Raw genomic sequence first — 26368 nt, 5'->3', positions numbered from 1 at the left:
AGAATGCCACAATAACTCGGTGCGCCTAGTGGCAGCAAGAGTTGTATGATCCCCAGGGAATTGAGATTGATAATACGATGTGCCGTTGAGATTGACATCCAATGTTAAGGGAAAAAATACCAGCGCCTTGAGCATGCACCAGTTGCGTGGATATTTGCGCTATATAAATATACTATAATAATATAATAGTTTCGAATCAGAACATACTGAGAATCCAAAGAGGGTTTTGTGTAATCACGTGACTAGTATGTGATTGTTGAGTTGTTTCCAAAATCTAAATTGCGGACTGAGAAATACGGATTATGAGTCAATTTCAAAGCTTTTGAATGCTTGTATTGTGGGGCTATGAAGCACAGGCCTTCGTGTCTTTGCAAGGTAAAAGAGTTTAAGAAAGATATATAAATTTTGAGATGACCCCCGACTCGAAATGCTTCACAGTATAATACATTATGACATAATAGTTTAACCAGCTTATATTTTTGTTAAAATCTCTAATCCCCGCAAAGACACGAGGGCCTGTGCTATGAAGTGATATCAAATGGTTTGCTTCTCAGTACCACTTAGACGCTATGGTTCACCTTTACAACCACGCGTGCCACGTGTCCTGATTCAAGTTTACTTTCACAACCACATGTGACAAATGTCATGATGAAAGGCCAACAGTTCAAATGCTAGTACGGACCTCTCACGAACTTTAACCAATTAATGTCATGAGTTTTAATGTCCTTGTCGAAATCTCACCCATTCTGCAACAACAATCATGGTGCAGACCTCACCGATGATGTTAGACTCACCGGTTCTATAACAAAAAGAGCGAACTCTGCCTGCTGACGGACTAGGAAAGGGGATGAGATGATTGAGTAGAACCACCAGGTGGCGCCGTCTGTTCCTGTAGGCCAGAATGACAGCCGTCTTAGTTCGGGACATACACTCCCTGGGCTTAAAGTGACCACCCGGTTGATGTGGGATATATTTCCTGATGAGACCTTCCAGGGTGACCAGACTCTCGTTGATAGGAGAAACGCCAACTGAAAGCAGGCGGCTGTATCGTCATCAATGGGTTTAACTGTATACCAGCCTCTATCAATGGGTTTAACTGTATACCAGCCTCCACCAATGGGTTAAACTATATACCAGCCTCCACCAAATTAACTCTATACCAGGCTCCATCAATGGGATAAACTGTATACCAACCTCTACCAAATTAACTCTATACCAGCCTCCATCAATGGGTTTAACTGTATACCAGCCTCCATCAGTGGGTTTAACTGTATACCAGCCTCCATCAGTGGGTTTAACTGTATACCAGCCTCCATCAATGGGTTTAACTGTATACCAGCCGCCATCAATGGTTTTAACTGTATACCAGCCTCCATCAATGGGTTTAACTGTATACCAGCCTCCATCAATGGGTTTAACTGTATACCAGCCTCAATCAATGGGTTTAACTGTATACCAGCCTCCATCAATGGGTTTAACTGTATACCAGCAGCCATCCAACTGTATGCCAGCCTCCATCAGTGGGTTTAACTGTATACCAGCCTCCATCAATGGGTTTAACTGTATACCAGCCTCCATCATTTAACTGGCCTCAATCAATGGGTTTAACTGTATACCAGCCTCAATCAATGGGTTTAACTGTATACCAGCCTCCATCAATGGGTTTAACTGTATACCAGCATCCATCGGTTGGTTTAACTGTATACCAGCCTCCACCAATGGGTTAAACTATATACCAGCCTCCACCAAATTAACTCTATACCAGGCTCCATCAATGGGATAAACTGTATACCAGCCTCTACCAAATTAACTCTATACCAGCCTCCATCAATGGGTTTAACTGTATACCAGCCTCCATCAGTGGGTTTAACTGTATACCAGCCTCCATCAATGGGTTTAACTGTATACCAGGCGCCATCAATGGTTTTAACTGTATACCAGCCTCCATCAATGGGTTTAACTGTATACCAGCCTCCATCAATGGGTTTAACTGTATACCAGCCTCCATCAATGGGTTTAACTGTATACCAGCCTCCATCAATGGGTTTAACTGTATACCAGCATCCATCGGTTGGTTTAACTGTATGCCAGCCTCCATCAATGGGTTAAACTGTATACCAGCCTCCATCAATGGGTTTAACTGTATACCAGCCTCCATCAGTGGGTTTAACTGTATACCAGCCTCCATCAATGGGTTTAACTGTATACCAGCCTCCATTAGTGGGTTTAACTGTATACCAGCCTCCATCAGTGGGTTTAACTGTATACCAGCCTCAATCAATGGGTTTAACTGTATACCAGCCTCCACCAATGGGTTTAACTGTATACCAGCCTCATTCAATGCACTGGATAAGAATGCTCGATGTGTAAGACATCAATGTGTGGTGCGAATGTCACATATCTGGCAATGATATGAGGCAGATAAATCCGACATAGATACATTCAAACAACAACGTTTTATAGCAATGCCTATGTAGCTAAGTTTGATGTCACAGACACAAACGTGTAATATTAATACATATTTTAACAATCACTGGCTTCCCTCGGTAAGTGTCCGCCTTTATAATCACCTGTTGTTCTCATGTAGCTATCTGCTTCCTAGGTTTTATGCATCAATTAGAAAGAATGTATTCCGAAACGTTGTGCTTCTCTAAATGCAAAAGTTGACATCCATAAATTTTCCTCTTTGTATGCATCACTTCTGAATGCCATTCAAAGACTTACAATTTATCTGTGAATGAGGTAAGGCATGTTGTATGTGTGATGGAGCAAACAAAGATGCTATCGTAGCACAAGTAACTGCCAGACCCGGCCTGGGGCCAATATGTCTTACTGACGCAGATGAAGTTGAAATAAATATCATTTTGGGCGATGGCAATTTTGAGTTGTTTCATTGGTTGTCTTTCCCCGACAGTATCTACCAAACAAAGTCAAAATGTATTCCACTTGCAAATATATACATAACAGTTTGACGTTGTAGTATATCATACAAATGTCAGGAATGGCATATTTCCTACTAGGATACTCTACAGTGAATCTGAAAACTACCATATACAGTAGCTTCCACTTTAAACCATTTCGCCAAGAAGTAGGCATCCCCATGGCACCATTGTGTTCCCCACCTCACAGATCTGTTTCTTTATGCATATTAATCAGAATTTCTGATTGGGCTGGCAAAATCAAAACAAGGTAATTTGGTCAAGACGTTTATCTTAGGCTTCCGGTACATCCATGATTTAATTAACATCGTTCAATAACCATCAAATAGCCAATTGCCCTCCACTGATTTGCTCACCTGAACTTGAAATTATGGAGACAAGTGAGTGAGACCTCCTCAACTGTCTGTTTCATATTTCGATCTATGCATAAAGATTCAGAGTGACAAATCTCCACACGGTTGTATGACAAAAGAGGATTTCTCAACTTTCCAAAAGTCTACTTCCCTCTCATGTAGAGCAATATTCCAACAGCTCCAGAATCTTGTGTTTACATTTCACAGCTTTTTAGGTACAATCGAGCGTGCTCTTTTCATCAGGATTTCAAAGAGCGTCATGTCACTCTTGCTCCGAAGTTGTTTAATCAAGGCTACAGCATTCAAGGCTTCAATAAAGTTTTATGGTAGACATATGGAGGAGATTTCCCAATGTGATGCATCAGTGACAAAAAAGGATGTCGAATTCAGTTCCCTATTTTGGTTTATACCATACGTTCCCGAATTATTTGAGGTGAACAAATGACTAGACCTACCATATGTGTCTGGCGGGTGTCACCGGTGGGGTAGGATACGCTCACCCTTTCGCGAACATCTGGTGTCATTACTATTTCATATTGAAACACATGCTCTGTCACCGCATTGCATGGTGACAATCACTGGATTGTCTGGTTCAGACCCAAATTGTTTACAAACAACAATCCACTCTGCTTTTGACAGAGATTTCTTATGAATTAGAGGAGTAATATATTAGCTTAGAAAAAGGATTCATAAGATAGTCATGTTAACTCTGATAGAAGTTTAGCCAAACGCTGATTAACAAGAGATAGAATTGTACTAACCCAGATGAGGCGGTGTCTTTGGACAAAGGTATTTTTCTGAACCATTTGTCGTTCTCTGGAAGGTTACTTCTCCAAAATCAGGCATTTCCTCCAGGAATACAATATTCCGTCCTGAGATAATCACGTTTTTGCTTTTGATGAGCCTGAGGACCGGTGATACGGCACACACCAACAACAGGGCGAAGAGGACCTTCTTCTTGGGCCACCGCCCACACAGCTGGAACATCGGCAGGAGACACGGGTATCACAACTATTTATGCACAATGGAATGTGATAGATCACTGTGATGCATCACTACAGTATGTGTACAATGGGATGTGATGCATCACTACAGTATGTGTACAATAGGATGGGATGCATCAGTGCAGTATCTGTACAATGGGATGGGATGCATCAGTGCAGTATCTGTACAATGGGATGGGATGCATCAGTGCAGTATCTGTACAATGGGATGTGATGCATCAGTGCAGTATCTGAACAATGGAATGTGATGCATCAGTGCAGTATCTGTAAAATAGGATGTGATGCATGACTGCAGTATGTGTAGATTGTGATGTGATCCATCAGTGCAGAATATGTACAATGGGATGTGATGCATCAGTGCGGTATGTGTAGATTGGGATGTGATGCATCACTACAGTATGTATACAATGGGATGTGATGCATCAGTGCAGTATCTGTACAATGGAATGTGATGCATCAGTGCAGTATCTGTGAAATATCACTGCAATAAATGTACACGTTGAAAAGTTGATCTCTACGCCCCATGTGTTTATAGCATCAATGTGTTACCATAAGCTATAGAAAGGAACTTTGGAAAACCCGTATTTAAATTTCTATGTAAATATACTGACCCTCAATGAACAATGGCAACTTGAAATGCAAAAAAGAACGAAAAACTAGTTTATTCAGAAAAAACACACATGGCCAAAAAATTTACTCATCTTGAAGTATTGAAAACTATGGTGGTATGACGTTATCACGTGCGGTCATGTTCAAGATTATGGCATACCATCCCCAGGAAATCATATAGGTATGAAAATACCCGAGCACAATGAATCATGGCATAACATCCCCAGGAAATCACATAGGTATGAAAATACCCAAGCACAATGACAAAGTGGGGTAACCTCCGCCAACTGAAGCAGCATCCCTGGTCCTCCGCCTCTTTGATTGTAGCCGACGTTGAATTTGACTTATTGTGCCATTCCTGTTTAAGTACATGGGGATTTTGTTCTTGGTGATTGATCTGGTGTATTCTGCGACCTATCATAGCCTAAGTATACTCAATGGGATTAGGATCTGGACTCCTGGTGGGTTAATGCAGAATTGCTGATGATTTATGACGTAAAAAAATCAACAACGGCAATCGCACGATATGGCCTAGCGTTGTCGTCCAGGAAGAATAGCTTTGTGTTCACAGGATGGTCATCGACATGTGAAACAACCCAGTCGAGGATGTCAGTGATGTACCGTTACCCATGTAGAGTTTGTCTGGTCGTCACTAGGAGAGGCACCCACACATCATCAATGAACCCAGGTCATCAGTCAGCAACCAAAGAAATCAAATGCAATCCGACCAGTGAACCCTTCTTCAAGACGTGTGATATCGAGTTGGACACCAAGCTGGTCGTGATGCTTGTGCTCTGTGGGATAACAACGGACGTGTGATGTCGAGCTGGATGGACACCAAGCTGGTCGTGATGCTTGTACTCTGTGGGATAACAACGGACGTGTGATGTCGAGCTGGATGGACACCAAGCTGGTCGTGATGCTTGTACTCTGTGGGATAACAACGGACGTGTGATGTCGAGTTAGATGGACACCAAGCTGGTCGTGATGCTTGTACTCTGTGGGATAACAACGGACGTATGATGTCGAGTTAGATGGACACCAAGCTGGTCGTGATGCTTGTGCTCTGTGGGATAACAACGGACGTGTGATGTCGAGTTAGATGGACACCAAGCTGGTCGTGATGCTTGTGCTCTGTAGGATAACAACGGACGTGTGATGTCGAGTTGGACACCAAGCTGGTCGTGATGCTTGTGCTCTGTAGGATAACAACGGACGTATGATGTCGAGTTAGATGGACACCAAGCTGGTCGTGATACTTGTGCTCTGTGGGATAACAACGGACGTGTGATGTCGAGTTAGATGGACACCAAGCTGGTCGTGATGCTTGTGCTCTGTAGGATAACAACGGACGTGTGATGTCGAGTTGGACACCCAGCTGGTCGTGATGCTTGTGCTCTTTAGGATAACAACGGACGTGTGATGTCGAGTTGGACACCAAGCTGGTCGTGATACGTGTGCTCTGTGGGATAACAACGGACGTATGATGTCGAGTTAGATGGACACCAAGCTGGTCGTGATGCTTGTGCTCTGTAGGATAACAACGGACGTGTGATGTCGAGTTGGACAGACCAGCTGGTCGTGATGCTTGTGCTCTGTGGGATAACAACGGACGTGGGATAGGTCGTCGGGCTCTATGAAATTCATAAATATGACAGGATATATACTTAGTCTTGTAATGTCGGCTGATTAAACGCTAAGGAATATGACAGATACGACAGTGACAATCAATTAGTATATATGTGTAAGTCGGTCGATTAAAACCTTAAGGAATACGAAGGTCGGTCAAAAGGTATTCGGCCTAAATATATTCTCCTTGTCCAATGTTTGAAGAGCTTCCATTTTGTTTTGAAGGAATCTTTCACATATGTGGGTGATGTGGTTAACGAGATATTAGTCATCTCAACACATTGGGGTATACTATTTCTATACAAATTGCAGAAAGTGAAAAACGATCTGTCATTTGTTACCTCCTGGATAACGGTATGCCCTCAGATAATATCATATAAAATATGTTCAGTATAGTATTGGATGACTTCCTGTCATAATCCACAGTCACAGATTTCGATTGCTTGATTTATACTTAGACGGAGGCTGGTTTTAAGGACACCCCCATTTTCGTCTTTTATATTATGCTCACATGATTTACAGATTTACAACCTAATATTTAATAATTACTCACGTACAGTGTATTGAATTCAACATTTTAAGCGCAAATTGTGGGATGTCAAATCATTCTTCGCCTCTATTTCCCCTGCCAGCTTCCAGTTCAACGGAGTGAAGGGACAAGAATAAGCAGAAATTAAACACAAATATCTTATTGCATAATTTTACCGTTAAACTGTTGGGGATTATTTGTCTCATATGCCGTACTTATTGTTAGAATTTTCGTAATACTTATTCTTCAAAAAACATTTCTGGCGTGACGGGTAAATGAAAGCAGATTTAAATTTAAGTCCCCTGTTCCTTCACTCCGTTGAACCGGACGCTGGCAGGGGTAATGGAGGCGAAGAACGATTTGACATGCCACACGTTGCGCTTAAAATGTTGAATTAAATGTATTGTACTTGAGTAATTATTAAATATGAGGTTGAAAATCTGAGAGCAAAACTCTGTGAGGAAATGGGTGTCTACCTTTGATCATGGCGATATTAAAAATGCTTTGCTAACCGATGCGAGGGAAGCACGTTGCCAAAACTATGGAATGTGGCACTGATGGCTACAACACCATGGGATGTGGCACATAGCTGCTGGCTACAAAACCATGCAATGTGGCACATAGCTGATGGCTACAACACAATAAAATGTGGCAAATAGTTGATGGCTACAACACTGTGGAATGGGGCACATGGCTGAAAGCTATAACACAATAGAATGTGGCACATAGTTGATGGCTATAACACAATGGAAGGTGGCACTGATGGCTATAACACAATGGAATGTGGCACTGATGGTTACAACACAATCGAATGTGGCACTGATGGCCAAACACAATGGAATGTGGCACTGATGGCTACAACACAATCGAATGTGGCACAGAGCTGATGGCTACAACACAATAAAATGTGGCACATAGTTGATGGCTACATTACTGTGGAATGTGGCACATAGTTGATGGCTGTAACACTATGGAATCTGGCACATAGTTGATGGCCATAACACAATGGAATCTGGCACATAGTTGATGGCTATAACACAATGGAATGTGGCACTGATGGCTACAACACTATGGAATGGGACACATAATTGATGGCTATAACACTATGGAATGTGGCACATAGTTGATGGCTATAACACAATGGAATGTGGCACATAATTGATGGCTATAACACTATGGAATGTGGCACATAATTGATGGCTATAACACTATGGAATGTGGTACATAGTTGATGGCTATAACACAATGGAATGTGGCACACAGTTCATGGCTATAACACAATGGAATATGGAACTGATGGCTACAACACTATGGAATGGGACACATAATTGATGGCTATAACACAATGGAATGTGGCACTGATGGCTATAACACTATGGAATGTGGCACATAGTTGATGGCTATAACGCAATGGAATGGGACACATAATTGATGGCTATAACACTATAAAATGTGGCACATAATTGATGGCTATAACACAATGGAATGTGGCACATAGTTGATTGCTATAACACTATGGAATGTGGCACATAGTTGATGGCTACAACACCATGGTATTTGGCACATAGTTGAAAGCTACAGCACCATGGAATGTGGCAATGATGGCTACAACACAATGAAATGTGGCACATAGCTGATGGCTACAACACCATGGAATGTGGCACGTAGTTGATGGCTACAACACCATAAAATGTGGCACACAGTTGATGTCTTTAAGACAATGGAATGTGACACACAGTTGATGGCTACAACACAATGGAATGTGGCACATAGATGATGGCTACAACACCATAACATGTGGCACACAGTTGATGTCTAAAACATTATGGAATGTGGCAAATAGTTGATGGCTAGAACACTTTGGAATGTGGCATATAGTTGATGGCTACAACACCATGGAATGTGGCACATAGTTGGTGGTTACAACACTATGGAATGTGACACATAGTTGATGGCTACAACACTATGGAATGTGGCACTGGTGGCTACAACACTATGGAATGTGGCACATAGTTGGTGGCTACAACACTATGGAATGTGGCATATAGTTGAAAGCTACAGCACCATGGAATGTGGCACTGATGGCTACAACAGCTACAATGGCTAAATGGTGACAGCAACTGGGAATGATACATGGGTCATTCTCAAAATTTGCCCAACTTTTGGTCAGTAACACATTGCTCTGAAAATATTGTTTCAATTTTTTTTCAAAAATCATATTATGAAAGAATAATGTATTTTGTTCCTCATGATGATGTAAAATGGTGTACCTGTTTGTTATTTTGTGAACAAAATTGGGTTTTTATTATCACTTTGAAAGAAAAACCACTGTCAGTGGACAGCGACATTACTTTGCAGTAACATAAAGTTTAAATTCCAGGGTATTTATACATATTTTTTAAAGATTTAGAATGAAACACCAATATTAAAAACACATTCCTGCATGAAATATTGAAAACAAAATGAAAATCACATAATTACAATGAAAACAATGACTGTGCAAAATGTCACAGTCAGTGGTGTAACGAATATAAACTTGTGACATTAATAATTATCTCGTTTGAGTAAAAATATGAAACACTAAATGGTCCCTTTGCTGATGACCTTTCTTCTCGTGGCAGAAGTTTTGTGGAGGCCAAATTTTATTTTGATGTTGAAGTTTGATGCAGTTGGTGAGTCTACTTTATATCATAACTTTTTATCGAGTCAGTGGTGTAACGTTGATTTCTTATTCATGTGCTCTTTTTCATAACAATGTTTATTTAAAGTACATCAAAGTTGCTAAAACATCAACATTTATGCCACGTGGTCTGTGGTTAGGGAGCATTAATTGTTATAAAGTTCATAAAAGTGGGAATAGGTCAGTGGTGTAACTGTCAGTGGGAAAATGTTACGCCACTGACAGTTTTTGTTACACCACTGACAAAAATTTCATTTAAGACACTTGTTCACAAAACTCAACTGCTTTGCATTGTTTTTATCCAGTATATTTTATGACCATTAACTCATGTAAAGTCTGTGAAGGTAATTTGTTCTGGTATATTAGTATATAAAGTTCAGAAAAATCAGTGGTGTAACAAAAAATGTCATTGGTGGAACAGTATTACTACAATATGTTCATTTTATTGTTTTTAATATTATTTTTGAAAAACCTTTTAAACTCTGAGTGTTCAAAAGTTGCTATTGAGCTGTTCAATTCTTTTAATGATCAATTAAATGCAATTAATTTGAATTTATCTTTGAAGTTCATTCAATAAAAATCAGTGGTGTAACAAAAAATGTCATTGGTGTAACAATATTACTACAATTTGTTCATTTTATTGCTTTTGTATATTATTTTTACAAACCTTTTAAAATCTGAGTGTTCAGAATTTGCTGTTGAGCTGTTTAAATCTGTTAATTATTAATTAAAGGCAATTAATTTGGATTTATACTTAGAGTGAGGTAAAGAAAAAGCAGTGGTGTAACACAACATGTCATTGGTGTCACAGTATTCTTTGAATTTGTACATTTTTATCTTAACTGTTGATATCATTTGTTTTCCAATGCAACATGTTGGAAAGCCCTTCTCCAATGATGATTATTAAGTAATCCAAGGCATCATATGGCTGTTGATTTGGTTTACTGTTCTAGTAAGTTGCAGAAAGTTCAGTGGTGTAACAGGCAGGATATCAAACAATATCAGTGGTGTAACATGCATATTTGCTCACATTTAATTATTTTAAAAGAATAATTTAACAGTTAGACTGATATTTTATGATAACTGAAAACAGCTTTAATACCACTGTATACATAAAACATGTTCAGTCTTAAGTATACAAGTTATTTCAGAAAAAAATATCATGTTACCATTACATTCTTCTCACACCAAGCCCTTTTTGCCAAATTTACAATTAAATATGTGAGAATAATGAAACGATTTAATTATATTTGAAAATAGAAAAAGTTTGTAAATAATGACAAATGTGTAAAATTCCTTATCTGACATCAAAGTTTGAAAAAGAATACTTTTATGCTTGTTACACCACTGACGGGTTTTTAAACAAGTTTATTTTAAAATATTTTATTACTTTCCTGTGTGCAAATTATCATGACCGCATTTTTTAATGTGTTGACCATTCAAAACAATAATGAGATAATTCAGTATGATGCTTTGTATTTTCATATTTTTCATATCACGAATTTGGCCTTTTTTTGAGAATAACCCATATAGGCTTAGGATTTATCTCTGTAGTGACAGCTACTGGGAATGATGTATAGGCTTACGATTTATTTCTATAGTGACAGCAACTGGGAATGATATATAGGCTTATGATTTGTCTCTATGGTGACAACAACTGGGAATGGTATATAGGCTTATGAATTATCTCTATAGTGACAGCAACTGGGAATGACTTATAGGCTTAGGATTACCTCTATAGTGACAGCAACTGGGAATGATATATAGGCTTAGGATTATCTCTATAGTGACAGCAACTGAGAATGATACATAGGCTTAGGATTATCTCTATAGTGACAGCAACTGGGAATGATATATAGGCTTATGATTTATCTCTATAGCGACAGCAACTGGGAATGATATATAGGCTTAGGATTAGTGACAGCAACTGGGAATTATATAGGCTTAGGATTTATCTCTATAGCGACAGCAACTGGGAATGATACATAGGCTTATTATATAGGACAGCAACTTGATATATAGGATGATTTATCTCTATAGTGACAGCAACTGGGAATGATATATAGGCTTAGGATTTATCTCTATAGTGACAGCAACTGGGAATGATATATAGGCTTAGGATTTATCTCTATAGTGACAGCAACTGGGAATGATATATAGGCTTAGGATTATCTCTATGGGAATGACATATAGGCTTAGCAATCTCTATAGTGACAGCAACTGGAAATGATATATAGGCTAATGATTTATCACTATAGTGACAGCAACTGGGAATGATATATAGGCTTAGGATTTATCTCTATAGTGACAGCAACTGGGAATGATATATAGGCTTAGTATTTGTCTCTATAGTGACAGCAACTGGGAATGATATATCGGCTTAGGATTATCTCTATAGTGACAGCAACTGGGAATGATATATATTATCTCTATAGTGACAGCAGCTGGGAATGATATATAGGCTTAGGATTATCTCTATAGTGACAGCAACTGGGAATGATATATAGGATTGGGATTTATCTCTATAGTGACAGCAACTGGGAATGATATATAGGCTTAGGATTTATCTCTATAGTGACAGCAACTGGGAATGATATATAGGATTGGGATTTATCTCTATAGTGACAGCAACTGGGAATGATATATAGGCTTAGCATTTATCTCTGTAGTGACAGCAACTGGGAATGATATATAGGCTTAGGATTTATCTCTATAGTGACAGCAACTGGGAATGATATATAGGCTTAGGATTTATCTCTATAGTGACAGCAACTGAGAATGATATATAGTATTGGGATTTATCTCTATAGTGTCAGCAACTGGGAATGATATATAGGCTAAGGATTTGTCTCTATAGTGACAGCAACTGGGAATGATATATAGGCTTAGGACTTATCCCTGTAGTGACAGCAACTGGGAATGATGTATACGCTTAGGATTATCTCTATAGTGACAGCAACTGGGAATGATATATAGGCTAATGATTTATCTCTATAGTGACAGCAACTGGGAATGATATATGGGCTTAGCATTTATCTCTATAGTGACAGCAACTGGGAATGATATATAGGCTTAGGATTTGTCTCTATATTGACAGCAACTGGGAATGATATATAGGCTTAGGATTTATCTCTATAGTGACAGCAACTGGGAATGATATATAGGCTTGGATTTAGCTCTATAGTGACAGCAACTGGGAATGACATCTAGGCTTAGGATTATCTCTATAGTGACAGCAACTGGGATTGATATATAGGATTGGGATTTATCTCTATAGTGACAGCAACTCGGAATGATATATAGGCTTAGGACTATCTCTATAGTGACAGCAACTGGGAATGATATATAGGCTTAGGATTATCTCTATAGTGACAGCAACTGGGAATGATATATAGGCTAATGATGTATCACTATAGTGACAGCAACTGGGAATGATATATAGGCTTAGGATTTATCTCTATAGTGACAGCAACTGGGAATGATATATAGGCTTAGTATTTGTCTCTATAGTGACAGGAACTGGGAATGATATATCGGCTTAGGATTATCTCTATAGTGACAGCAACTGGGAATGATATATATTATCTCTATAGTGACAGCAGCTGGGAATGATATATAGGCTGAGGATTATCTCTATAGTGACAGCAACTGGGAATGATATATAGGATTGGGATTTATCTCTATAGTGACAGCAACTGGGAATGATATATAGGCTTGGGATTTATCTCTATAGTAACAACAACTGGGAATGATATATAGGATTGGGATTTATCTCTATAGTGACAGCAACTGGGAATGATATATAGGCTTACGATTTATCTCTATAGTGACAGCAACTGGGAATGATATATAGGCTTAGGATTTATCTCTATAGTGACAGCAACTGAGGCTTAGGATGATATATAGTATTGATATATAGATTTATCTCTATAGTGTCAGCAACTGGGAATGATATATAGGCTAAGGATTTGTCTCTATAGTGACAGCAACTGGGAATGATATATAGGCTTAGGACTTATCTCTGTAGTGACAGCAACTGGGAATGATGTATACGCTTAGGATTATCTCTATAGTGACAGCAACTGGGAATGATATATAGGTTAATGATTTATCTCTATAGTGACAGCAACTGGGAATGATATATAGGCTTACCATTTATCTCTATAGTGACAGCAACTGGGAATGATATATAGGCTTAGGATTTGTCTCTATATTGACAGCAACTGGGAATGATATATAGGCTTAGGATTTATCTCTATAGTGACAGCAACTGGGAATGATATATAGGCTTGGATTTATCTCTATAGTGACAGCAACTGGGAATGACATCTAGGCTTAGGATTATCTCTATAGTGACAGCAACTGGGATTGATATATAGGATTGGGATTTATCTCTATAGTGACAGCAACTCGGAATGATATATAGGCTTAGGATTATCTCTATAGTGACAGCAACTGGGAATGATATATAGGCTTGGGATTATCTATAGTGACAGCAACTGGGAATGATATATAGGCTTAGGATTATCTCTATAGTGACAGCAACTGGGATTGATATATAGGATTGGGATTTATCTCTATAGTGACAGCAACTCGGAATGATATATAGGCTTAGGATTATCTCTATAGTGACAGCAACTGGGAATGATATATAGGCTTAGGATTATCTCTATAGTGACAGCAACTGGGAATGATATATAGGCTAATGATGTATCACTATAGTGACAGCAACTGGGAATGATATATAGGCTTAGGATTTATCTCTATAGTGACAGCAACTGGGAATGATATATAGGCTTAGTATTTGTCTCTATAGTGACAGCAACTGGGAATGATATATAGGCTTAGGATTATCTCTATAGTGACAGCAACTGGGAATGATATATATTATCTCTATAGTGATTATCTCTAGCAGCTGGGAATGATATATAGGCTTAGGATTATCTCTATAGTGACAGCAACTGGGAATGATATATAGGATTGGGATTTATCTCTATAGTGACAGCAACTGGGAATGATATATAGGCTTGGGATTTATCTCTATAGTAACAGCAACTGGGAATGATATATAGGATTGGATTTAACTCTATAGGTGACAGCAACTGGGAATGATATATAGGCTTAGGATTTATCTCTATATATTGAGCAACTGGGAATGATATATAGGCTTAGGATTATCTCTATAGTGACAGCAACTGGGAATGATATATATTATCTCTATAGTGACAGCAGCTGGGAATGATATATAGGCTTAGGATTATCTCTATAGTGACAGCAACTGGGAATGATATATAGGCTTGGGATTTATCTCTATAGTGACAGCAACTGGGAATGATATATAGGCTTAGGATTTATCTCTATAGTGACAGCAACTGGGAATGATATATAGGATTGGGATTTATCTCTATAGTGACAGCAACTGGGAATGATATATAGGCTTAGGATTTATCTCTATAGTGACAGCAACTGGGAATGATATATAGGCTTAGGATTTATCTCTATAGTGACAGCAACTGGGAATGATATATAGGCTTAGGATTTATCTCTATAGTGACAGCAACTGGGAATGATATATAGGCTTAGGATTTATCTCTATAGTGACAGCAACTGGGAATGATATATAGGCTAAGGATTTGTCTCTATAGTGACAGCAACTGGGAATGATATATAGGCTTAGGATTTATCTCTGTAGTGACAGCAACTGGGAATGATATATACGCTTAGGATTATCTCTATAGTGACAGCAACTGGGAATGATATATAGGCTAAGTGATTTATCTCTATAGTGACAGCAACTGGGAATGATATATAGGCTTAGGATTATCTCTATAGTGACAGCAACTGGGAATGATATATATATAGGCTTAGGATTTATCTCTATAGTGACAGCAACTGGGAATGATATATAGGCTTAGGATTTATCTCTATAGTGACAGCAACTGGGAATGATATATAGGCTTAGGATTTATCTCTATAGTGACAGCAACTGGGAATGATATATAGGCTTAGGATTTATCTCTATAGTGACAGCAACTGAGAATGATATATAGGATTGGGATTTATCTCTATAGTGACAGCAACTGGGAATGATATATAGGCTAAGGATTTGTCTCTATAGTGACAGCAACTGGGAATGATATATAGGCTTAGGTCTTATCTCTGTAGTGACAGCAACTGGGAATGATGTATACGCTTAGGATTATCTCTATAGTGACAGCAACTGGGAATGATATATAGGCTAATGATTTATCACTATAGTGACAGCAACTGGGAATGATATATAGGCTTAGGATTATCTCTATAGTGACAGCAACTGGGAATGATATATAGGCTAATGATTTATCACTATAGTGACAGCAACTGGGAATGATATATAGGCTTAGGATTTATCTCTATAGTGACAGCAACTGGGAATGATATATAGGCTTAGTATTTGTCTCTATAGTGACAGCAACTGGGAATGATATATCGGCTTAGGATTATCTCTATAGTGACAGCTATATGATATATACAGCAAGTGACAGCAGCTGATATGATATATAGGCTTAGGATTATCTCTATAGTGACAGCAACTGGGAATGATATATAGGCTTGGGATTTATCTCTATAGTGACAGCAACTGGGAATATATATAGGCTGAGGATTTATCTCTATAGTATGGGAATTATATATAGGCTTAGGATTTATCTCTATAGTAACAGCAACTGGGAATGATATATAGGATTGGGATTTATCTCTATAGTGACAGCAACTGGGAATGATATATAGGCTTACGATTTATCTCTATAGTGACAGCAACTGGGAATGATATATAGGCTTAGGATTTATCTCTATAGTGACAGCAACTGGGAATGATATATAGGCTTAGGATTTATCTCTATAGTGACAGCAACTGAGAATGATATATAGTATTGGGATTTATCTCTATAGTGACAGCAACTGGGAATGATATATAGGCTAAGGATTTGTCTCTATAGTGACAGCAACTGGGAATGATATATAGGCTTAGGACTTATCTCTATAGTGACAGCAACTGGGAATGATGTATACGCTTAGGATTATCTCTATAGTGACAGCAACTGGGAATGATATATAGGCTAATGATTTATCACTATAGTGACAGCAACTGGGAATGATATATAGGCTTAGGATTATCTCTATAGTGACAGCAACTGGGAATGATATATAGGCTAATGATTTATCTCTATAGTGACAGCAACTGGGAATGATATATAGGCTTAGGATTTATCTCTATAGTGACAGCAACTGGGAATGATATATAGGCTTAGGATTTATCTCTATAGTGACAGCAACTGGGAATGATATATAGGCTTAGGATTTATATCTATAGTGACAGCAACTGAGAATGATATATAGGATTGGGATTTATCTCTATAGTGACAGCAACTGGGAATGATATATAGGCTAAGGATTTGTCTCTATAGTGACAGCAACTGGGAATGATATATAGGCTTAGGATTTATCTCTGTAGTGACAGCAACTGGGAATGATATATACGCTTAGGATTATCTCTATAGTGACAGCAACTGGGAATGATATATAGGCTAATGATTTATCACTATAGTGACAGCAACTGGGAATGATATATAGGCTTAGGATTATCTCTATAGTGACAGCAACTGGGAATGATATATAGGCTAATGATTTATCACTATAGTGACAGCAACTGGGAATGATATATAGGCTTAGGATTTATCTCTATAGTGACAGCAACTGGGAATGATATATAGGCTTAGTATTTGTCTCTATAGTGACAGCAACTGGGAATGATATATCGGCTTAGGATTATCTCTATAGTGACAGCAACTGGGAATGATATATATTGTCTCTATAGTGACAGCAGCTGGGAATGATATATAGGCTTAGGATTTATCTCTATAGTGACAGCAACTGGGAATGATATATAGGATTGGGATTTATCTCTATAGTGACAGCAACTGGGAATGATATATAGGCTTAGGATTTATCTCTATAGTGACAGCAACTGGGAATGATATATAGGCTTAGGATTTATCTCTATAGTGACAGCAACTGGGAATGATATATAGGCTTAGGATTTATCTCTATAGTGACAGCAACTGAGAATGATATATAGTATTGGGATTTATCTCTATAGTGACAGCAACTGGGAATGATATATAGGCTAAGGATTTGTCTCTATAGTGACAGCAACTGGGAATGATATATAGGCTTAGGACTTATCTCTGTAGTGACAGCAACTGGGAATGATGTATACGCTTAGGATTATCTCTATAGTGACAGCAACTGGGAATGATATATAGGCTAATGATTTATCTCTATAGTGACAGCAACTGGGAATGATATATAGGCTTAGGATTATCTCTATAGTGACAGCAACTGGGAATGATATATAGGCTTGGGATTTATCACTATACTGACAGCAACTGGGAATGATATATAGGCTTAGGATTTATCTCTATAGTGACAGCAACTGGGAATGATATATAGGCTTAGGATTTATCTCTATAGTGACAGCAACTGGGAATGATATATAGGCTTAGGATTTATATCTATAGTGACAGCAACTGAGAATGATATATAGTGATTGGGATTTATCTCTATAGTGACAGCAACTGGGAATGATATATAGGCTAAGGATTTGTCTCTATAGTGACAGCAACTGGGAATGATATATAGGCTTAGGACTTATCTCTGTAGTGACAGCAACTGGGAATGATGTATACGCTTAGGATTATCTCTATAGTGACAGCAACTGGGAATGATATATAGGCTAATGATTTATCACTATAGTGACAGCAACTGGGAATGATATATAGGCTTAGGATTATCTCTATAGCACAGCAACTGGGAATGATATATAGGCTAATGATTTATCACTATAGTGACAGCAACTGGGAATGATATATAGGCTTAGGATTTATCTCTATAGTGACAGCAACTGGGAATGATATATAGGCTTAGTATTTGTCTCTATAGTGACAGCAACTGGGAATGATATATCGGCTTAGGATTATCTCTATAGTGACAGCTACTGGGAATGATATATATTATCTCTATAGTGACAGCAGCTGGGAATGATATATAGGCTTAGGATTATCTCTATAGTGACAGCAACTGGGAATGATATATAGGATTGGGATTTATCTCTATAGTGACAGCAACTGGGAATGATATATAGGCTGAGGATTTATCTCTATAGTAACAGCAACTGGGAATTATATATAGGATTGGGATTTAACTCTATAGTGACAGCAACTGGGAATGATATATAGTATTGGGATTTATCTCTATAGTGACAGCAACTGGGAATGATATATAGGCTTAGGATTTATCTCTATAGTGACAGCAACTGGGAATGATATATAGGCTTAGGATTTATCTCTATAGTGACAGCAACTGAGAATGATATATAGGCTTAGCTCTATAGTGGGAGAATGATTATAGTATTGGGATTTATCTCTATAGTGACAGCAACTGGGAATGATATATAGGCTAAGGATTTGTCTCTATAGTGACAGCAACTGGGAATGATATATAGGCTTAGGACTTATCCCTGTAGTGACAGCAACTGGGAATGATGTATACGCTTAGGATTATCTCTATAGTGACAGCAACTGGGAATGATATATAGGCTAATGATTTATCTCTATAGTGACAGCAACTGGGAATGATATATAGGCTTAGGATTTATCTCTATAGTGACAGCAACTGGGAATGATATATATAGGTTTAGGATTTGTCTCTATATTGACAGCAACTGGGAATGATATATAGGCTTAGGATTTATCTCTATAGTGACAGCAACTGGGAATGATATATAGGCTTGGATTTATCTCTATAGTGACAGCAACTGGGAATGACATCTAGGCTTAGGATTATCTCTATAGTGACAGCAACTGGGATTGATATATAGGATTGGGATTTATCTCTATAGTGACAGGAACTCGGAATGATATATAGGCTTAGGATTATCTCTATAGTGACAGCAACTGGGAATGATATATAGGCTTAGGATTTATCTCTATAGTGACAGCAACTGGGAATGATATATAGGCGTAGGATTTATCTCTATAGTGACAGCAACTGGGAATGATATATAGGCTTAGGATTTATCTCTATATTGACAGCAACTGGGAATGATATATAGGCTTAGGATTTATCTCTGTAGTGACAGCAACTGGGAATGATATATAGGCTTAGGATTTATCTCTATAGTGACAGCAACTGGGAATGATAGGCTTAGATTTATCTCTGTAGTGACAGCAACTGGGAATGATATATAGGCTTAGGATTTATCTCTATAGTGACAGCAACTGGGAATGATATATAGGCTTAGGATTTATCTCTATAGTGACAGCAACTGGGAATGATATATAGGCTTAGGATTTATCTCTATAGTGACAGCAACTGGGAATGATATATAGGCTTAGGATTTATCTCTGTAGTGACAGCAACTGGGAATGATATATAGGCTTAGGATTTATCTCTATAGTGACAGCAACTGGGAATGACATATAGGCTTAGGATTTATCTCTATAGTGACAACAACTGGGAAGCATAAGTGAAAATTAGTGCTCATTTATGGAATAGAATATCGGTGTAGAATATGAGAGTTACTTATTCGTGAATCGAAATGTTTCCAATGTATATTACAATGTGTATTTGTTGTGTAGCAGTCTAACAGATTAGCAACAATGTAATAAAGTGAGTGTCTACTAAGCAAGAACAATGTAATAAAGTGGTCGACTACTATGCGAGACCAATGTAATAAAGTGATCGACTACTAAGCGTGACCAATATAATAAAGCGAGTGACTATTAAGCGAGACAAATGTAATAAAGTGATCGACTACTAAGCGAGACCAATAAAATAAAGTGATCGACTACTAAGCAAGACAAATGTAATAAAGTGATTGACTACTAAGCGAGAAAAATGTAATGAAGTGATCGACTACTAAGCGTGACCAATGTAATTCAGTGATAGACTACTAAGCGTGAGCAATATAATAAAGCGAGTGACTATTAAGTGAGACAAATGTAATGAAGTGATCGACTACTAAGCGAGACCAATATAATAAAGTGATCGACTACTAAGCAAGACAAATGTAATAAAGTGATTGACTACTAAGCGAGACCAATGTAATATAGTGAGTGACTACTAAGCGAGACCAATGGAATAACGTGATCGACTTTTAAGCGAGACCAATGTAATACAGTGAGTGACTTCTAAGTGAGACCAAAGTAATAAAGTGATCGACTAGTAAGCGTGACCAATATAATAAAGTGATCGACTAGTAAGCAAGGCCAATGTAATAAAGTGATCGACTACTAAGCGTGACCAATATAATAAAGCAAGTGACTACTAAGCGAGACCAAAGTAATAAAGTGATTGTCTATTAAGCGAGACCAATGGAATAAAGTGATCGACTATTAAGGGAGACAAATGTAATAAAGTGATCGACTAGTAAGCGAGGCCAATGTAATAAAGTGATCGACTACTAAGCGTGACCAATATAATAAAGCGAGTGACTACTTAGCGAGAGCAAAGTAATAAAGTGATCGAATACTAAGCGCGACCAATGAAGTATCATGATCAACTACTAAGCCTGACAAATGTCATGATGTGATCGACTACTAAGCGAGGGCAATGTATTAACGTGATCGACTACTAAGCGAGACTAATGTAATAAAGTGATCGAATACTAAGCGAGGCCAATGTAATAACGTGATCAACTACAAAGCGAGACCAATGTAATAAAGTGATCGACTTCTAAGCAAGACCAATGGAATAAAGTGAGTGACTGCTAAGCGAGACAAATATAATAATATGATCGACTACTAAGAAAGACAAATGTAATAAAGTGATCGACTACTATTAGAGACCAATGTAATAAAGTGATCGACTACTCAGCGAGACAAATGTAATAATGTGATTGACTACTAAGTGAGACAAATGTAAAAACGTGATCGACTACTTAACGAGACAAATGTAATAATGTGATTGACTACCAAGCAAGACCAATGTAATAAAGTGAGTGACTACTAACGAGATCAATGTAATACAGTGATCGACTACTAAGTGAGACAAATGTAAAAACGTGATTGACTACTAGGCGAGATCAATGTAATAAAGTGATCGACTACTAAGCGAGACAAATGTAATGGAGTGATCGACTACTAAGCCAGACCAATGTAACAAAGTTATCGACTACTAAGCGAGACCAATGTAATAAAGTGATTGACTACTAAGCGAGACAAATGTAAGAACGTGATCGACTACTAAGCGATACCAATGTAAGAAAGTAATCAACTACTAAGCCATACAAATGTATTAAAGTGTTCCACTACTAAGCAAGACAAATGTAATAAAGTGATCGACTACTAAGCAAGACCAATGTAAAAAACCTGATGGACTACTAAGTGAGACCAATGTAATAACGGGATCGACTAGTAAGCCTGACCAATATAACAAAGCGAGTGACTACTAAGTGAGACGAATGTAATAAAGTGATCGAATACTAAGCGAGACCAATATAGTAAACTTATCGACTTCTAAGCGAGTCGAATGTAATAACGTGATCGACTACTAAGCGCGACCAATGAAATATCATGATCAATTACTAAGCGAGGCCAATGTGATAACGTGATCGACTACTAAGCGAGACAAATGTAATAATGTAATCGACTACTAAGCGAGACAAATATAATAATGTGATCAACTACTATGCGAGACCAATGTCATAAAGTGATTGACTACTCAGCGAGACAAATGTAAAAACGTGATCGACTACTAAGCGAGACCAAAGTAATAAAGTGATTGACTACTCAGCGAGACAAATGTAAAAACGTGATCGACTACTAAGCGAGACCAAAGTAATAAAGTGATCAACTACTAAGCGAGACAAATGTAATAAAGTGATCGACTACTAAGCAAGACCAAAGTAATAAAGTGATTGACTACTGAGTGAGACCAATGTAATAATGATGATCGACTACTAAGCAAGACCAATGTAATAAAGTGATTGACTACTAAGTGAGACCAATGTAATAAAGTGATCGACTACTAAGCGAGACCAATGTAATAAAGTAAATAAAGTGATCGACTACTAAGCGAGACCAATGTAATAAAGTGATCGACTAAAGTGATCGAATGTAATAAAGTGATTGACTACTAAGCGATACCAATGTAATAAAGTCATCAACTACTAAGCGAGTTCACTGTAATAACGTGATTGACTACTAAGCGAGACCAATGTAATAAAGTGATCGACTACTAAGCGAGACAAATGTAATGGAGTGATCGACTACTAAGCCAGACCAATGTAACAAAGTTATCGACTACTAAGCGAGACCAATGTAATAAAGTGATTGACTACTAAGCGAGACAAATGTAAGAACGTGATCGACTACTAAGCGATACCAATGTAAGAAAGTAATCAACTACTAAGCCATACAAATGTATTAAAGTGTTCCACTACTAAGCAAGACAAATGTAATAAAGTGATCGACTACTAAGCAAGACCAATGTAAAAACCTGATGGACTACTAAGTGAGACCAATGTAATAACGGGATCGACTAGTAAGCCTGACCAATATAATAAAGCGAGTGACTACTAAGTGAGACGAATGTAATAAAGTGATTGAATACTAAGCGAGACCAATATAGTAAACTTATCGACTTCTAAGCGAGTCGAATGTAATAACGTGATCGACTACTAAGCGCCGACCAATGAAATATCATGATCAACTACTAAGCGAGACATATGTCATGATGTGATCGACTACTAAGCGAGGCCAATGTAATAAAGTGATCGATTACTATGCGAGACCAATGTAATAAAGTGATCGACTACTAAGCGAGACCAATGTAATAAAGTGATCGACTACTAAGCGAGACAAATGTAATAAAGTGATCGACTACTAAGCAAGACCAATGTGAGAACCTGATTGACTACTAAGTGAGACCAATGTAATAACGTGATCGAATACTAAGCGAGGCTAATGTAATAAAGTGATCGATTACTATGCGAGACCTATGTAATAAAGTGATCGACTACTAAGCGAGACCAATGTAATAAAGTGATCGACTACTAAGCGAGACAAATGTAATGGAGTGATCGACTACTAAGCCAGACCAATGTAACAAAGTTATCGACTACTAAGCGAGACCAATGTAATAAAGTGATTGACTACTAAACGAGACAAATGTAAGAACGTGATCGACTACTAAGCGATACCAATGTAAGAAAGTAATCAACTACTAAGCCATACAAATGTATTAAAGTGTTCCACTACTAAGCAAGACAAATGTAATAAAGTGATCGACTACTAAGCAAGACCAATGTAAAAACCTGATGGACTACTAAGTGAGACCAATGTAATAACGGGATCGACTAGTAAGCCTGACCAATATAATAAAGCGAGTGACTACTAAGTGAGACGAATGTAATAAAGTGATCAAATACTAAGCGAGACCAATATAGTAAACTTATCGACTTCTAAGCGAGTCGAATGTAATAACGTGATCGACTACTAAGCGCGACCAATGAAATATCATGATCAACTACTAAGCGAGACATATGTCATGATGTGATCGACTACTAAGCGAGGCCAATGTAATAACGTGATAGACTATTAAGCAAGACCAATGTGATACAGTGAGTGACTACTAAGCGTGACCAATATAATAAAGCGAGTGACTACTAAGCGAGACCAAAGTAATAAAGTGATCGACTAGTAAGCGTGGCCAATATAATAAAGCGAGTGACTACTAAGTGAGACGAATGTAATAAAGTGATCGAATACTAAGCAAGACCAGTGAAATATCATGACTGACTACTAAGCGAGACAAACGTCATGATGTGATCGACTACTTAGTGAGGCCAATGTATTAACGTGATCGACTACTAAGCGCGACCATTGAAATATCATGATCAATTACTAAGCGAGGCCAATGTGATAACGTGATCGACTACTAAGCGAGACAAATGTAAGAACGTGATCGACTACTAAGCGATACCAATGTAAGAAAGTAATCAACTACTAAGCCATACAAATGTATTAAAGTGTTCCACTACTAAGCAAGACAAATGTAATAAAGTGATCGACTACTAAGCGAGACAAATATAATAATGTGATCAACTACTATGCGAGACCAATGTCATAAAGTGATTGACTACTCAGCGAGACAAATGTAAAAACGTGATCGACTACTAAGCGAGACCAAAGTAATAAAGTGATTGACTACTCAGCGAGACAAATGTAAAAACGTGATCGACTACTAAGCGAGACCAAAGTAATAAAGTGATCAACTACTAAGCGAGACAAATGTAATAAAGTGATCGACTACTAAGCAAGACCAAAGTAATAAAGTGATTGACTACTGAGTGAGACCAATGTAATAATGTGATCGACTACTAAGCGAGGCTAATGTAATAAAGTGATCGATTACTATGCGAGACCAATGTAATAAAGTGATCGACTACTAAGCGAGACCAATGTAATAAAGTGATCGACTACTAAGCGAGACAAATGTAATAAAGTGATCGACTACTAAGCGAGGCCAATGTAATAAAGTGATCGACTACTATGCGAGAAAAATGTAATAAAGTGATTGACTACTAAGCGATACCAATGTAATAAAGTCATCAACTACTAAGCGAGTTCACTGTAATAACGTGATTGACTACTAAGCGAGACCAATGTAATAAAGTGATCGACTACTAAGCGAGACCAATGTAATAAAGTGATCGACTACTAAGCGAGACAAATGTAATAAAGTGATCGACTACTAAGCGAGACCAATGTAATAAAGTGATTGACTACTAAGTGAGACAAATGCGAGACCAATGTAATAAATAGTGATTGACTACTACTATCGAGACCAATGTAATAAAGTGATTTGACTACTAATATTAATATTTGCCAGTTTTACAAATGTAATAAAGTCAAGGGTTTATGGACCTACTAAGCACTTCCAGACCAATGTAATAAAGTGATCGACTACTATGGTAATGTGTTAACAAACTGATCATAACATGTATTTCTATATATTCAGTTTTGTAAAATATTATGTCAAAATTCATTGCATTGAGCAGTGTATTGGTGTGTATGTTTGTATACAGATTATTGATTCACCCTCTTTATTATAATCATAAACATTTCTGAATAATATTGGCATGATAACTTTTCAATGTTGCTTTGCAAACGGAATCAGACATTTCATGTGACAATATTCTGTGAAAAAGTATGCACATGGATGGATCTGTTCAATTATTTTACAAATGATATGTGCCAAAATAACTCAAGATAAGGAATATATTTTTTGTGTTATATCACTGAGAGTCGACAATTGTACAGGCACATCCACAGTTAAAAAACGATGGATTGAACTTTATCAATTATTTCCTCATTATGCATTAGAACAAAATAGATAATAAATGGCTTTTCATATTAACAAATATGCAGAGTCTAAATATCAGAATGACAAACCATGTCAATAACATCATTAACACTTATCTAAACGCTTTGACAGTCGATGGAAACATATATCCGCTAAACCTACCATGTAACGAAACATATATCCGCTAAACCTACCACGTAACGAAACATATATCCGCTAAA

The 26368-nt window shown here is 37.7% G+C and overlaps 1 protein-coding gene across 1 annotated transcript in view; it reads right to left on the bottom strand.

Annotated features, from left to right (window-relative positions):
- LOC124269138 (beta-1,4-galactosyltransferase 4-like) overlaps positions 1 to 26368 on the bottom strand; it is an 87847-nt gene that overhangs the window by 47697 nt on the left and 13782 nt on the right. The window contains exons 2-3 of the mRNA XM_046704158.1: positions 4054 to 4270; positions 795 to 1028 (exon numbers count right to left, since the gene is read on the bottom strand). Of these exons, the coding sequence (XP_046560114.1) occupies positions 795 to 1028; positions 4054 to 4098 (279 nt within the window). The 5' untranslated portion in view covers positions 4099 to 4270. The remainder of the gene's footprint in view (positions 1 to 794; positions 1029 to 4053; positions 4271 to 26368) is intronic.

The sequence above is a fragment of the Haliotis rubra genome, unplaced genomic scaffold (assembly GCF_003918875.1).
Source record: "Haliotis rubra isolate DU_JTF1 unplaced genomic scaffold, ASM391887v1 Scf1422, whole genome shotgun sequence".
In the NCBI taxonomy this organism is placed as follows: domain Eukaryota; kingdom Metazoa; phylum Mollusca; class Gastropoda; order Lepetellida; family Haliotidae; genus Haliotis; species Haliotis rubra.
The sequence above is the reverse complement of the archived record's forward strand: the minus strand, read 5'-3'. Positions and strand labels throughout refer to the sequence as shown.